General features: G+C 35.6%; 1 protein-coding gene across 1 annotated transcript; it reads right to left on the bottom strand.

The window, feature by feature from the left end:
• Positions 1 to 660: 660 nt before the first annotated feature.
• Positions 661 to 16,148, bottom strand: LOC117931522 (ranBP2-type zinc finger protein At1g67325-like). The gene is made up of 7 exons (XM_034852487.1): positions 16,040 to 16,148; positions 15,733 to 15,778; positions 7,682 to 7,794; positions 4,000 to 4,192; positions 1,824 to 1,937; positions 1,026 to 1,138; positions 661 to 941 (listed from the first exon to the last, which is right to left on the bottom strand). The coding sequence occupies exons 1-7, from the start codon at positions 16,052 to 16,054 to the stop codon at positions 807 to 809; spliced, it is 729 nt and encodes a 242-aa protein (XP_034708378.1). The 5' UTR covers positions 16,055 to 16,148; the 3' UTR covers positions 661 to 806.
• Between the last annotated feature and the right edge of the window lie 808 nt (positions 16,149 to 16,956).

The following is a 16,956-nucleotide window of genomic DNA, read 5'->3' on the forward strand; positions in this document are numbered from 1 at the left end:
CACAACTGAATAAATATTATCTATTTTAAAGTCATTAGCCCCCGCTACTATAAAACTTGCTGCCGGACCGGAGAGATGGGGATTACATACACTCCCTTGATGTTAATTTTGACTAATTCTTTTGCATTATTAAGCAAGAACTTCAGCCCTTCAAGTTGTCGATTAAGACAAAGTGGAGGCAAATGGATGGCAGCTTCTGGGCACCTTTCCTTATTGAGGGAGAAGGCCATCTTGGAAGGCACCATGGAGCAACCTTGCTGGATGTTTCTCTTTGGATATTCTTCTTTTAGATGCTTTAGTCTCTATACTTCTTCTGCTACTGTTCAATTATTGTGTTAGACAGACTCTACTTGATATCAGACAACGACTGAAAAAATAATACTGATAAAGAAATGGGAAAATGAAGAACAAAGACAATCAGCTTCATGCCAAGGAGGCAATTCAATTCTCCTAAAAGCATTACGTTTTCCAGTATAGAATTTCTCCCTCGAGGAAAACAAGGAATGTGTGATGATTAAAAAGAAAAAGATTTAAGTCCTCAGTTTTAAGCCATTTAAAAGCTACATTTTGAGCTTGTGCACTCATGAATAGCATAAAAGGGGGGGAGAATACAAAAGCCCCAGAAACACCCATTTATATTTTAAAAGTCCTCAACTTTTGTGTGGGGAAGTGTTGGGTATTGGTGGTGGCTTTAGGGTTGTTAGTATTTTAAGTAATAATATAGAATGATCCAAAAACTTCCATTATTACATGGTAGAATAGGTGGATTTATAATGAAATCATTCATACAACAATGACCAAGTTTTTTACTCATCAGAAGCTGGTTTCTCATTTCCACAACCCTTGCGGTTGCAAACTGTTCGGAAAGGGTAGTTGAGGTTTTCACATTTGCTACAAGTCCAGCTACCTTCTGGGGCACCAGAATCTGACCGGCTTGGTCCCTACGAGAAAGTATTCAAGGCGAACATCAGGCCATTGCAGCAATGCTTGCAAGACAAAATTATAATGGATGAGGAAGGACTTACAGAAGAAGGCCTAGCGGCTCCACATTTCTTCATGTTGCAAGTGGTTCTAAAAGCAAAGTTAACATTGTCACATTTGGGGCAAACCCAATCCCCTTCAGATAAACCATCTGGCCCTGCAAATACATAAACAGCCACCTGATTGAGACCATTAGCCTAAATGCTAGTGATGAATGTGGAATACTTGGATGACATTACATCCTCCTTCAGATAGGGTTCAATGTAACAATGAATTTTCAGTGGGGAATTGTGGGATTCTCTCTTAAGAATGAAAATAGGAAAACTAAAAGAAAGGCAACTCAAATACTTATATCACTAAATGTACTATACTATTAAGCATGTTATTTGCCAGATTTTAATTAACTCTAGGAAGGAATATTGCATCATCAAAGATGGCAGCCTTGGCAGCTATCGAAACAAATACCAATTTGAACAAGTATAAAAAAATAAAATAAATTAAAAAAAAAAAAAAAGTAATTTACAAACAGGAGGAAAAAATAAATGATATAAGAGATGTTATCTTAACAGCAATATCCATTATAAATGCATTTTCTAGCATTTGACTTCATATTACTGAAGGATTTCTCAATAATAATCATCATTTGCAAAACTAGAAGCACTAGCACAAACTAAACATAAAAATAACCTCCATAATGAAAATGATGGATAACATTCAAAACCAGTAATCAATAGCGAAATGCTCCATCCTAATTCCTACCAAGCCCTGGTATTTAAATTGAATTGCATACGCATAATAACAGATCATATTTAAATAAAATTGAGCTGAGAAAATCCAATCACCTCCACGACGTTTTCGAGAGGCAGTGCCATCTGGCATGCCTCCTCCAGCCCATGGGGGTCCCTGAAAGCCAAATCCATATCCACTGATAGCAGGACCTGAACCATAACCCATGCCTGCTTCAACAAAACAATCAAACCATTTAGGCACATGCATAGTCCTACACACACAAATGGGCAAAAACATGCTTTGAACATCAAATCCTGTCCATGATACCATTGACATACATGAATCATGTATATGCCCCCTCATATTAAGGGCCCTTCCATCCCTCATTTTTAGGTAATTTGTCTTTGGGTGTAACAAATTATTTTAATTCTACAAAACAATTGAGAAGGGGGCAATTCATATATTCTATTTACTTCTCACTTTATACAGAATGGAAAAACTTTTTTGAAAACTACAGAGAGATTACTGAGCCAGGCCTCCTTTTTCTCTTGAATAAAATACTCTGGTGCTAAGCAGGGGGGAATGCTAGAAGTCCTCCAACTAGGACAAAAGATCTAATCACTCAGATATTGTATGGTCACATGAATTGCATGGTATCATACATAGCTTTCCAGGAATTACTCATCACCAGGAGAATTTATAAACAAAAATTATACTGAGATATATCGTAAGACCAATGGTCGATTCAAAATCTTGCCCTCAACCTCTTATAGCCTAAAATGGTAATCTTTCTTGATAAAGTCAGATGATTAGGATAAAATTGCATCCACCTTTGTTGCCTTTTGGGAGGCCTACACCCCTTAGAAACTGTCTACTGAAGACTGCTCCTTGGCCTGTAGATCCTGACACAAAGTTAGAATCTTAACTTTCTAGAATGGTATCTCACTTATGGCTTGGGGTCCCCTCAGAAGCCATGGCCCATGACTATAAATAGTATCTTCAGATTCTCAATTCTATGTGTTGCTCCCACCAGGATTTTGAAGATGGAAAGGTAATAGGTTGGGATGTAAGCTAGACATACTTGAGTCAAAGTGATCCTACCTCTTAGGAAACAAACAAAAAAAAAAAAAAAGAAATGAAGAAAGAAAAAACTGATGCCACCCTCCCCATCATATGAGATGAATCATCTCAAACCCAAAAACTCTTTTGAAGTTTGAGTATAAGACGATGGACACTATCTGAGAGGAGACATGGTAGTGCTAATTTCTGGGCCAGAGGATGGGTAGAGATTGTTTCAATTACAAAGTTTCCTGTAGGTTGTCTTAAATAGTTTCTCTTTCCTCAATAACTACTAAAGGTCAAATTTTCTCCACCAAGAAATTGAAGTGACATACAAAAAATGATGTTAAGAATACTGCTATTGCATTTATCTATTAATATTACCATTCTATTCTTTCAGAAGTCTTAGTGATTTTATGAATAGAACCCAAATCCCAATGTATAACTATACTAGGAATAGCTTTTAGCATATCTGTATGTTTCTAAGTCTTTGCATAACCTTTATATAAGCACCCTAGTGAAAACTAGATCAACCTTTAAGAATAATCAAAATTGAATATTCGAAGGAGCCAAGCTTTGTCTCCAATCTCCCTCTTCTATTACAATAATTTGATGTTCTTGAAACACCAAAAGTAAACTCCAGAAATTTCTTTCTAATCTCCGCTTTTATACTTCATTAATTTGATATGCTTTGAGCACTCATATCTGATTGTCTTGAAAGAATTCTTCTTATCTTTTTGCTTTCAAAGAATTCTTTTTATCTTTTTGCTTACAATTTAGTGACTTTGAGCATTATATTAAATTTCCTTCATATAATTGCAATAAAAAATAATAATTATTATATATATAAAAAATAAAAATAAGGAAAAGAAAAAGAAAACCAACAACAACAACAATTAATTTTATATTTTTTATGCTAACAAACTAATCTTTACATTTGTCAAGTCTGTGGTTATGATACACACAAATACAAGCTTCCTTTAAACATGCAAGCAAACCAGACCATATCACCATATGAACTAGTATATTAACATCAAATGCATGCATTAGTTCCCATTTGAACTTGCCTTTGCTTTTAATAGATTTGTTTTAATTTCCAACAGTTTCTTTATGCTTCCATGGTAACATTAAACTTTTGCTTCCTTGTAGAGCATTGCTCTACTTTAACAAATGCAACTCTTCCCTAAGAAAAAAGAAAATTTAGGATCATACACAGAAAGAGATGAGTACCTCCAGGGGGAAATGTGGTGAGAAGGCCATATGGTCCATGAACATTCCCAGGTGAATAGTCATAATGCATTCCAGGGACTGGTATTGGGGGGCCATATCTGCTGGGACCTCCAAGAGGCATGGGAGGAGGAGCCCCAACACCTCCGAAATAAAAGGGAGGAGGGTGATTATAAGGGCTAGTAATAGGAGCAGACTGCAAAATTAAAATTACAAAAAACATAAATAATTGTATTCAACATGAGCTATTGATCAAAATAACAAGAAAGATAACACAGAATTTTCAAACTGATATTGGGTGCTATTTTTTTCTTTCTTTTTTCCATTTCTGGCACCAAATATACTGTAACTAGAGACCAGGAGAGTTTGGTCAGAAGGAAGTCTTGTGCCTAAAAAAAATAACCACTTCTACTCATTTTGACCTTTTCATGCAGCCATTATGCTAAATAGATACACAAAAACAATGGTGCATTTGAGTATGAGCTCTTCTTAGATGAACTGCTATATATTAATGTGCTCCAAGTTTTGAGGTTACATGAAATTCCAGTATAACCTGTTGGTTCATGATTCTGATTTGTTAATCCATCTCTAACTATTGAATTTCAAATTCACAGTATATTTTTTCCCATGTTCTGATTTTTTCTCTATTTGGAGTGATTTGGGTGCTGCACAGTACGGTAAGAGGAACCCTTCTCAGTTGGCATAGATCTTTTGTGGGAAAGAAACAGAAAAAAGATTTGAAGGGCCACCCCCTTGTGCCTATTTTGGACTCTATGACAGTAAAGAAATAGGAGTTCTTTCGAAAATATTGAACAGTAGAACCAAGCAATTAAATCCATTTTCATGAGTACTTTTTTGTAATGGGTCAGAGTGCACAAAGTTGATCCATTAACCATGATAGGTTTTATTGATTGACTTAGCTCCAAGTAAGGAGAGGAAGCTTGTTTTTTGTTTTGCTCTCTTCTTTTTGTTCACCTATTGGTGCTTATTGTATACATCCTATGCACCTTGGTGCACCCTTGGCTTAGGCATGTTGTTAATATGTATGATTTTTTCCTTACAAAATAAAAGAAAGAAAAAGGACAATACCATGAATTTTTAGTCTATAATTGAAAATTTCATGACTTACATTGTACTAGACACTAATCCATTTAGGTGAGGACCAACTCCTTCTAGGTTTGAAAATATGTAGGTGAGGCATCTGAAGTCCAATGAGAGTATAAATTTATGGTGGAGAGAGCTACACATTTCAAGGTGGGAAGATCATAAGTTCATGCAAAAAAGTGCAAGGCATTAGAGCAAAATTTGTAATATGAAATAAGGCTACTTTTGGGGATGTAAGAGAAAGGAAGGATTCAATAATGAGGGATATTGCCATGATAGATTCTCTTAAGAGGGAAGGACCTCTAACTAATGAATTAGCATCCTTAAGAGCTCCCAAGAAAATGGAGTTGGAAGAATTGTTGTTAAGGGAAGAGGTTCATTGGAGGCAAATATTTAGAGTAAAATGGGCTGAGGGGGACTGCAATTTCAAGTTCTTCCACATAATAGCTAATGGGAGGAAGAAGAAGTTCACTAAATCTCTGGTGGACAAGAATGGAGAAAGGAGATCTTGAGATTATTTAGCAAACTTTACAGCAAGATCAGATGAGGACTTGTGAAGAATAGATGGTTTAGAGTGGTCCCCATCTGAAAGGAGAGTGCTAGCATCCTTTTCAGAAAAGGAAATACAAGAAGTAGTTATTCTCATGGGTAAGGAAAAAGGCCTCAGGCCTAAATGAATTCACTTTACCTTGTATCATGAGTGCTAAGACACAAATTTTTTTTTTTTTTTTGATACATGTGCTAGGACAAAAAAAAATGAGGATTTGCTGAAGCTATTTGCTGAATTTCATGAGAATGGATTCATAAATAAGAGTACTAATGTCACTTTTATCGCTCTAGTGCCTAACAAAAGTCAAACCAACAGGTTATCTGATTTCAGACCTATTGGTTTGGTGACTAGCCTTTACAAGATCATAGCTAAAGTATTGTCATAGCAATTACGTGGGGTGTTGCATGAAACCATCCATTCTTCACAGGCAGCATTTGTTGACAGTAGACAAATTTTGGATGCAGTATTAGTAGCTAATAAAGTTGTTGATGAGAAAAGACGCATTGAAGAAGAGGAGGTTGTCTTTAAGATGAATTTTGAAAAAGCTTATAATTATGTGGATTAGGAGTTTCTAGACCATACTGTAGAAAGAAAATGCTTTAGACAGAGATGGAGATCTCGGATCCATGGCTGTTTATCATCTGTAAGCTAGGCAGTACTAATAAACAGTTGTGCTAAAAGATGGGTTAAGGCTTCAAGGGATTTAAGACAAGGTGATCTGCTTTCTCCATTTCTTTTTACCATTGTGACAAATGTGTTAAGTAAATCAATGTTGAGCACATATCACTTTGGTATCCTTAAGGGATTCTTAGTGGATAAAAGGAGAACAAGGGTTGACTTATCTACAGTTTGTTGATGACAGCATTTTCTTCTCAAGAGCCTGTTCAAATTTAAAAACTAAGTCGTAAGACCATTTTGTCAGTGTTTATATTTCAAGATGAAAGATAAATCTAGATAAGAGCCCCACTAGGCATTAATGTGAGTTAAGGCCTACTTTTTAATTTGCCTGGCCCTTCAGAATTTTAAGGGTTTTTTAATTGACCTGTCTTAATTGGGTATTATTTTGTGTGTGTGTCACATTCCCCCATATTTTTTCTCAATCTTTAAGCCTCCAAACAAATAGGCTAATAGGATTAATAGATTGCAGAGAGAATTTTTGTGGTCAGGCATTGGGGAAGGGAAGAAAGATCGTCATGTGGGTTGGGATTAGATGTGTAAGCCAGAGAGAGAGAGAAATCTTGAGTTTGATGCTTATCCCTTTCACAAGGTTAAACCATCAAGCAGGACTCAACTCTCTCTCTCTTGCTCTCTGTATTTGGGTAAAATCATGATGTAAATTTATCTTTGCATGTAAGCATGTTTTCTAAGATGGAAGAGAAGAGAAAGAGTAAAGAAACTGAAAATAGGGATGTATCCAAATTCCAGAGAACCTTTTAGGTTCTCTTTTTCTTGAGATGTTCCTATTCAACAATGATCTTACATGCATTCTATTTCATCAGTTTGATAAGAATTTTCCTTGTTTCATTTGACCATTTTCCTGACCTAAGATCCTCTACTGTACATTCTCTTTGAATCTGGAACTTAGTGCAGTACTGCAGGCAGAAATTATTACAACCATGAACTTTCAAAAGAACACAGGCATTCCATTTAACTACCCTATCCATGTGCTCCAACCTTTTAACAAATCCACCCACACATTCAGCTCCTTTATACCCAATAAGACCTCAAATTCTGAAATCTATTTCCAGGTTAACACAAAAATAAATAAATAAAAGGAGAAGAAGAACTCTCACTAACACAACATACAAGTTTAAGGATCATTTTTTTTCCTTTTTTACCTACAATCTATACATTTAACAAGCTAGGCCCAGGACTACTCACATCCAAAACATTGTCTTAATTCAAATTCATGACATGTACAGCTATTCTTTAACCATTCGTGTATGCACTACCAAACCCCTAACCAAAACAGATGATTATTACAAAAGATATTAAATTAAAAAAATGGAGAAAAAGCATCCACTAACATACCGGAGTAGCTGGAGGTCGAGGAGCACCACATTTTCCACGATTGCAGACAGTTCTAAACCCAAAATTCATGTTCCCACATTTAGGACAGGTCCAATCTCCTTCATTCCGTGAAGCTGGCATGGATAAAAATCTCCTCAAAAAAAAATAAATAAATGCAGACTACAGTGCATGAACAGAAGAAAACCATTTCACAATAGATTTTTTATTTTTATTTTTTATTTTTTTGATAGGTAAAGTGAAAGATCTATTAAAAAGAGACACCAAAGAAGTGGCTCAAGGTATACAATACCTATGCACCTGCCGTCAAAACGACCAAAAGAGGATAAAACCATTTCACAATAGATAAACCACTAGAAAAAAAAATGATATCAAAGGAAATTATCACAACTGAATTAGCGGCCACAACCAAAAATATCATGGTTAGGCCCAGGAACAAGCAGCAATTTGATTCTGACATATCAGGTATGCAATGTCCATTAAGCATAAAATGGCAAGTGTAACAACTAAGCTATAAAGTGAGCACAAAAATGTTCTGCTAGTTAATCCACCAGAGCCAAACAGATGAGAAGAATCACATGAAGATTGTTCTCAAAAACCCATCCATAATTTTAGATAATTGAGCCAAATTAACACTTCATGCAAGTATAAGAGCCATCCTATAAACTGAGCACAAAAATAGTATGCTAGGTAACCAACCAGAGTCAAATAGATGAGAAGAATCAAGTGAATATTATTTTCAAAAACCCATCCGCAGTTTTAGACAATTAAGCCAAATCAACATTTCATGCACCATTTCCAAAATGCTGCAACTGCCAAAAATATTGAATCACACCAGTTTGCTTTTGTCATTCTATTTTTCTGTAATTTTTTTATTCACTATTATGCGTGTTAATCCTCACTAAACTTTCCTTTCCTTTTTAAAACTAATGTAATTCTTAAATACAAAAAATAAAAATAAACAAATAAATCAGAACACTTTACCATAGATTAGTGTATCTCCATTCACAATTTATGTCAAATGTCAGTCGCATTATATCACTTATCAAATGTATGTTATCAACAAAGAAATAAAATAAACTTCATTAAGGTTTCCACCAACAAAATATACGACTTGGATAGTCAAACATCTTTTCCCTAAATATGATAACGTTACTAAAGTAACTTCCAAGCAAAGCAACACAGATAATATAGTTCTATTTTTTTTTTTTATTTTTTTTTTTTATAAGCAAAGAAAGGCATGTATAATTTAATAACAAATGATATAATAAGATCCATGAATAAGAAGCAGACCATAAACTCAACAAAGGACATCAAATATCCACATCCCACAAGTTGATATCCGTCAGAACACTCCATAGAAATCAACAAATGTTGCTTCAGTTGGCAACCAAATAATATAAATTTCTCTGAGACATAGTTCCAGTTGAATCTAAAGTCACCAAGGGATATGCTTACAAGAACTAATAGGGCCATGTTCCTAGCTTTCTTAGACCTAAAGAACAAGTAATTTTATAAAGTAAAATCGAGGGAAAGCTTTAGGACACCAAAACCAAATAAAGGTGGTGATATGTAGAGCTACACAAACTGTTGTGGAGTCAAACCTAAGAATCATACTGATAAACTTTCTAAAAGTGTACTTGAGCAAATACTAAGACATGAACAAGGGTAACAAAACTATGTTTTCATGGCAGGATCCACCATGGAAGCTATTACTCATAATTAAGCAATTGATGGGAAGGTTTACAGAGTAATAAAAAAAATTACACAGCATTTACAGTATTTACAGCACGAGAAGAGGCATGAGACAAGACTATCATTTATCAGAGAGAGAGTAGTAGATTTTAGAAAGAAAAATGGGAATAATTGGATATGCTGACAGGATCAAGAAAACATCAGGTTTTGGGTTTAACTAGTTAGTATAGGAAAGATAAAAAAACAAACAAGTGAACTTCCAACCATAATAAGCTTAAACCAAGGGTTTCCATCAAGCCCTTACTTTAGACATGAACTTAGTGGACATGTTTAGAAAGAGATCCCCTGTTGCCATTACTTCTTAGTGAACATGTCATGCCCGGTATAGAGGGAAAATTCTGAATACTATTTGGCTCAGGAAGTTGCTGCTGTAGTTAGAACCCCAGTAGAAGACTTGTAGGAAAACAAAGGAAGGCCCATGCAAGAAGAAGAAATAATGGCAAATTCACGTGCCTTGGAGTGCATAGACGAGGGTGATAGAGGAAGGGGGGATTTGGATGCGCGGTGTTGACAGCATCGCACAAGACTGTGCTGAGTGATTGGACCCATCGTTCCTTCATCGTGCTTCCATGAAGAAATGGTGCAAAAAATAAGCAAAAAGGCAGCCTTATCTCATCTTCTATGGGCTTGGTATAGGGCTGCAACTTTGGTAGGTTGGGTTAGGTTGATGGCTTACCACAATCTAACCCAAATTAAGAAACAATCAACTCAACCTTATTTTTCTAAACTTATATCAAGATGAGGTTGATCGGATTAGGCTTGAGTTAATCAAATTAGATGGTTTGTATGATTCAAAATCTATCTACAATGTTTTTTAAAAACCTTTTTTCTACAAACTTTTCTAAAAGTTAAATAGTAAATGGGACAAAATTTCAATATAAAAATAAATTTATATATCTTTCTAGAAAAATGAAAAAAAAAAATTATAATTTGATATTTTTCCTTAAAAAATGTAAAAAGAAAATAAATAAAATAAATATCATTATAAAGGATAATAAAAATATAAAAATATTAAATTGAGTTCAAGTTAGGCTCGGGTTATTTGAACTTTGGTTCAAACCCACCCCAAATTGATTTGGATTAAAAAACTTAACTTAAGCCCAACCTAAATATTAAAAATGATTGTCTCATCCAAAGGTCAAATTGGGTCCAAACAACATGCCCAAGTTGCACCCCTAACTTGGTTAAGGCTGCTAATAGGCTTCATGGGGGACTATCAAAGGAAAATTTACAAGCTATGAATATCTCTTAGGCCAAATTTTGGGGAATCTAAGGGTAGATTTGGGGTAGTAGACAATAGGTCATTTGAGACAGATGAAAAGAAGGTCGGGGATGAGTTAGAAGGGAATATTCTAAATTTAGATAGACTAGCTCTAATGAGAGGCCTAAATCATATTGGGCTGGTTTTAAAGAAGAGAGAGTTGTCTCCATATTTCAAAGAAAAGTGGGTTGTGGGCCTAGAAAAGTCTTAAGCCCAAAAGGCCCAAGATCAATCGATTAAAGTAAATTAAGGAAGCTCATTTGCATGATCTAATCCCTCTTGCTTTTGTGAAGGGAAAAACAGGAAAAAGTTGCAATCCTTATTTGCTAGGGCTTTTTTCCCAAAGTGATTTGACTGTGAAAGGAGTGGTTTGGAGGAGCCCCGTGAGGAAATGTTGGAAAGGTATGCTCCTTCGGCTATGGAGAAGCCTAAAAGGGTATCAAAGTGGGGTAAAACAAGTACAAACTCATTCTCTAATTCTCTTGTTCATGGGAGGGGGCTGAAGCAAGTTGTTCTAGGGCTTCTTCTCTGTCTTATTCTGGGTTGGGGGACTCCATTTCCGATTCTTTGATAAAGGAGGCTAAGGGATTTGCTAGTAAGAAGAGGGAGATCGAGAATGAAAATCCTATGGTGCATGAAGGAGAGAGGGACCCTTTACTCATGATTTCAAGGATGGATAGTCCATTGTATTTCTAGAACACATTAAATCCCCCCTTTGAAAGGAAAGCTTAATAAAATGCTCCCAAGGGAGCAAAGCTCAAGCAACCCTCCATTGTTAGCCTCTCAAGTTGGAGAGGCGAGAAATGCAAGGTCGTTGGTGTTGGTTAGTGATGCAAGAGAGTTAGTTATAAATCATTCCTTGTGGATGAATAAAGAACTCATCTAGTTTTGTAAGTATATGGGGGTATTGGTGAAAGGGTCTAAAGAAGACATAAGAATTCTTATATAAATTGAGAATAGGAAGTGTTCCTCTAGTCCACTTAAGGCGAGCAAGTGGGTAGGAGTCCAACTTCAAAAAAGATAAAAATCTGAAGAAATTATTTAGCTCTATTAATTATGAGGGCAATGTGAGCAAAGAAGAAGATAATGGAGGGAAAGGTTGGCCCTTAACATTAGTCTTCAAATGAAGCTAAGGATTTTTTCCTAGAATGTAAGAAGTGCATGACCCAAACAAAAGGAAGGTGATCAAGTCCTTGGTCAGAAAAAAGAACTTAGATTTGGTTTATTTTCGGGAAACAAAAATCAAGGAGATGTTTATTGAGATTGTGAGAAGTTTGAGTGTAGGAAAGAATTTAGGTTGCGTTTCTATGGATGTTAAGGGAACAATAGAAGGGGTTTTGTTATCATGGGATACAAGAGCCCTAGAGTGTCTGAATATGGAAGCAGGGTTCTATTCTATTTCTTGTCGTTTTAGAAACTGTGAAGATGGATTCCTTTGGTTGTTCACTAAGATTTATGGCCTAGTAAAGGGAAAGGAGAGAAGGGAGATATGGGAGGAGCTAGCCCCAATCAAAGAGCTTTTGGATGAGGCTTGGTGTCTATGTGGGGATTTTAATGTGGTACATTTCCCAATTGAAAAAAGGAATTGCAGGCAAATGTCAACAACTATGAGGGAGTTCTCTAGTTTTATTGAAGAGTTTCAATTAGCAAACCTACCTCTAGGTGGTGGCAATTTCACTTGGTGTGGAGAGTAAGGAGGCTCCCTCAAAGCTCAATCAAGCTACTTTCCTTTTTTTTAGAGACTGAGAGGTGCATTTCTCAAGCATTGTATTGCATCTATTGCCAAGGTCAGTGTCTAACCACTCCTCTACTTTTTCTAGAATGTGGAGGAGAGAGGAAAGGCAAAGTCCCATTTACACTCAAAAATATATGGTTAAAGGTGGAAAGATTTAGGAACCTGATCAAAGAGTGGAGGCTGAAGCATGAATTCATGGGTAGTCCTTATTTAGTGTTTGCTAAGAAATTGCAAGCATTGAAAAACAACCTGAAAAAGTGGAATAAGGAGGTGTTCGGTAATGTTTTAGTTAAGAAGGTTGCTTTGAAGATGATAAGCTATTGGGAATAGGACAAAAAGAGTAAGACCTCTCTCAAACGAGGACAGAAGAAACCAAAAGTTAGCCAAAGATGTGTATTAGTCACTTACCCATCTTAAAAGAAGCCTCTTAGAGGCAAAAATCAAGGGTTCTTTAGCTAAAGGAAGGATTTTTTCATCTCGTGGCTAATGCAAGGTAGAATGGCAACTTCATCAATAGTCTTAAAATCCATGGTATCCAGTTGGAAACAAGGAGGAGCTCAAGGATGTCATTTTCTCTTACTTTATAGTAGTGAAGCTTTTCAAATGCATAGAAACATAGAATAGAGAAAGGATGGAGAAAGTTTAGAGGGCCCTTTTTTTAAGAAGGAGGTGCTATTAGCACTTTCAGAGTTGGGGGGAGATAAAGCACCAAGGCCGGATGGTTTCTTAATGGCATTTTGGAAGTTTTTTTGGCCTATAATAAGAGGGGAAGTGATGCATCTATTCGAGAAATTTTATTTGAAGGATTGCATTGTTCGTAGCCTCAATGTGACATTTTTTGTTCTCATTCCTAAAAAGGGAGGAGCAAAAGATGTTAATATTTTAAATAAATGAGTCCTGTGGGTAATCTATATAAACTTCTAGCAAATGCTTTGGCTAATAGGATCAAAAGAGTAATTGACCCAAGTGGCATTAGACAACCAGAATGAATTATGTAATTTTGATTACAAATGAGATTGTTAATTAGAGGAAGAGAAGCTTCAATGTGGGTCTTGTTTGAAAATTGGAAATAGAAAGAGCTTATGAGAATGTCAATTGCTAGTTTCTCTTGTTTCAGTGGGCTTGCATCTTAGTTAAGACGAAGGACGAAGATTTGCCGAGCACGTTAGATATCGTGGTGGAGGAGACGTGCTACTCTCTCTCTCTCTGGTGGGAGATAAGGCCGGTGCTAAGGAAGGCATCATCGGACAGTCGAGTTTCGAATGGAAGAACCAGAGGAGAGGTCAGGGGTGACGTCGCTGCATGCGCCACCCCGAAACAAGAGAAACAGTTGGAGGAGGTGATCCAACTGCTAGATCTTATTTACCTTATGAAAGTGCAAAGAGGAGAGAACAGTTTACTTTAGAGAGACGAGGGCAATTTTAGTGTCAAGTTGTATTGCAACTCCTCATGTTCTGAGACTAATATAGTATTCCCACCCAAAAAGATTTGGGAATCTCGAGCTCTCTTAAAAACATGCTTTTTTTTTTTTCTTTTGCACAAAAAGTCGTTTGGAGGAAGATCTTAACTGTGGATATTTTAATGAAGAAGGGGTGGACAATAGTCAACAAATGTAGCCTTTGTAAAGACAATGAAGAATCAATTAATCATATCTTGATTCATTGTGATGAGACAAAAGTGCTATGGACATTTCTCTTTGCAGTCTTTGAACTAAAATGAGTGTTTCCAACTTCAATAAGAAATCTCCTCCTCAAGTGAAAGTTTACAGGGTTGGATAATAAGGGAAGAATTGTTTGGCATATGGCACCCCTTTGTTTTTATGTATGTGGAAAGCGCGTAACAAAAGGAATTTCAATGAAGAAGAGTTCTCATATTAAAGGTTGAAGAAGTTAAATCACAATTGGAGTGGTCTCATGCTTCATTGGCAATGGAGAGCCTTCCAATAATGGATTTCTTAGATGCTCTTCCTCATGGATAGCTTGGCTTTTTTGTAGGCTATTCTTGTATGTCTTTTGGCTTTTATGTTGTAAAGCCTGTAATGTTTTGTGCACACTGCCTGTATACAGAGGGCGCCCCCCACTCTTTGGTGCTCTTTTAAAGCATGCTCTTTTCGTGTGTGTGTGTGTGTGTGTAGGCTCTCCACTTTGTTCCTAGGTCCTTTCACCTTGGAACATGAACATCTAAATAGTAGCAAATTCTACTTCAGAAACTCTAAAAATTGCACTCCAATGTTAGTATGATAGAATTCCATGCAAGAGATAGAAATTTGTGTGGATAAAACCCATTCCATTTTTGTAAGGTAATATTTGTTTAATTATTTTCAAGAATTATGTAAGGTAAAAGTGATAGTAAGAACAATGTGAAATGCAATGTTCAAAGAGTTCCTCTTAATCCAATTGAAGAATATATCCATAAACAAATGATATGCAATTCATCTAGTATAAATATGTCAAGCCAACAAGTTCAATCAGCAAAGTATGGATGTCTAGTGTGACTGTTAACTAAGATGAAAGATAAAATATGAAGTAATGCCTATTAATATTTTCATTAGTTTGGATCATGTGTAGTAAGGAAAGGAAAAAATAGCAGGAAGGAATCCAAATTCTCTTATTTAGTTTATCGTGGAAAGTACAAAGGAAATTAAATATAATGAAAATTATTTAAAATTTTATATATTTTGAAATCCTTCATCCTTTTTAGAAAAGAGGAAAAGAGAGAAATAAATTAGGAGAAACATGTAAGAAAAATTAATTGAGTTCCAACCTATCTTTTATTTTCCTTCCATTTCTCCCCTCTCTTTTCTTGTCCAGGTACTTTCCTCAAACTTACCAAGATCCAAAAGGAACCCTAGGATTAGAAACTAAGAAACGTCTATGAAATTCTATCACGGTTAAAAGGCTAGGGAGGATGACATTAAGTTGAAGGCATCAGTTGCTAAGAAAAAGCATGAAAAGAATAGAAATCAAATTTTGAAACTTAAAATATTCGTTATTTTAAATCAGAGAAATCAGACACACCTACTCAATCAACCCCAATACAACAATTTGGCTTAGCTGAGCCACATATTCCAGCAAAAACGCAAAAAAAAAAAAAAGAAAAAAAAAAAAAAGAACAAACCAACAAACAAGCCAACAAAGAGAGAGAACACAGGACCCAAAATGTTCACTCTCTTTTCATGTCCCTCATTTTTCCCAGCAACCAAACTGCCCCTTGTTGCATCAACAATACTAAATAATAATAAAAAGTATTTAAAAAAAAAAGTCATCATACTGCCAGAAATTGAAACCATGAAAATGAACATACCATCGTTTCTCGATCTTTTTGATCCGAACGACCCATTATTCTTGACCTATTTAGGAATAAAATCGACGCAATTTCAACACAATTAAATCATCATAAATAGTAAAAAATAAATAACTACAAATATGACGATCAAGAAGTAATCAGAACACGAAAAACATGTAGAACAAAAGCATTTACAGAAGTTTGTGCTCTGAAAATACACATCAAGTTGCATATATAAAAACCCAATAAACACCTACAACTCTCAAGAAATGGATTTCCAAATTCTTTTTATATATCGTGACAAAACGAGAAAGAGATTACCAACCTTGGCAGACGACATTAAGAGGGATGAGAGAGAGAGAGAGAGAGAGAGAGAGAGAGAGAGAGAGTTAGGGCTCAGGGGGAGAAACAGAGGGTTTTTCTTGACTCTGGTCCAAGGGTTAAAGGGAAGAGAAACTACACTAAGGAAATGTTTCTAAAGTAATTGACTTGGGCTCCTCTCTAACAAGCCCATCAATAAATGGGCCTGGAATTGGGCCCTGACTCACATCCTTAAATAAATTAAATCTTTAATAAAAATTTGTTCAAAATTCTGAATTGGTAAGAGATAGTAAAACAGAGCTGGATTCTGGATTTTTTTAGGTCAAGTAATTATCCTAGAAGTCCATGTGAGGTCAAATCTTGGGGATAATATTTAAATTTTTTTCGAAATTTTTTAAAAGGTATTATTTAAAGTGCTCTCTTCTATTTTTGTTTCGGGAGGGAGGAAGAACACAAGTAAAAGAAGCCAAAGTTTTGTACAATCTTCAATAAGTTTAAGCATTATTCATAAGCTCAAATTATTTTCACGAGCTCATGGAAGAAAATCAAAGCATAAAGCAAGTGTCATTCATCCCTTTCTTAAAGCAAAGACCAAATGCTACACCACAAAGCCTAGATTAAGCTTAGTTCTAATTGTCTCTTAACCAAATTTTGATTTAAGAACATGTGATTGTTATCCTTGTATCAAAACCGACTCAAGAAAGCAATGATAAAATTGCTACTAGTTCATCTACATGTAGTGTTAGGGTGTGTCTCTTCTAGATTCCGTACAAGGGAAAGTCGCTTATTATGTAGCAACTGATGTTGGAAAGTATGACTATCAACGATACATTATCATGTCAACGCTATATTATTAATTCATATGTTAGACATGGTATTAGTACAGTGAAAATTAAATAATGAATGAAACAACAATGTCGA

Source organism: Vitis riparia, chromosome 15 (assembly GCF_004353265.1).
Source record: "Vitis riparia cultivar Riparia Gloire de Montpellier isolate 1030 chromosome 15, EGFV_Vit.rip_1.0, whole genome shotgun sequence".
Classification (NCBI taxonomy): domain Eukaryota; kingdom Viridiplantae; phylum Streptophyta; class Magnoliopsida; order Vitales; family Vitaceae; genus Vitis; species Vitis riparia.

Coding starts and splice junctions, on each gene's coding strand:
- LOC117931522 (XM_034852487.1), bottom strand. Junction 1,938..3,999: donor CACCACATTTCCCCCTGGAG/GTACTCATCTCT, acceptor TTGTTGAAGCAG/GCATGGGTTATGGTTCAGGT. Junction 942..1,025: donor GAGCCGCTAGGCCTTCTTCT/GTAAGTCCTTCC, acceptor ACTTTCTCGTAG/GGACCAAGCCGGTCAGATTC.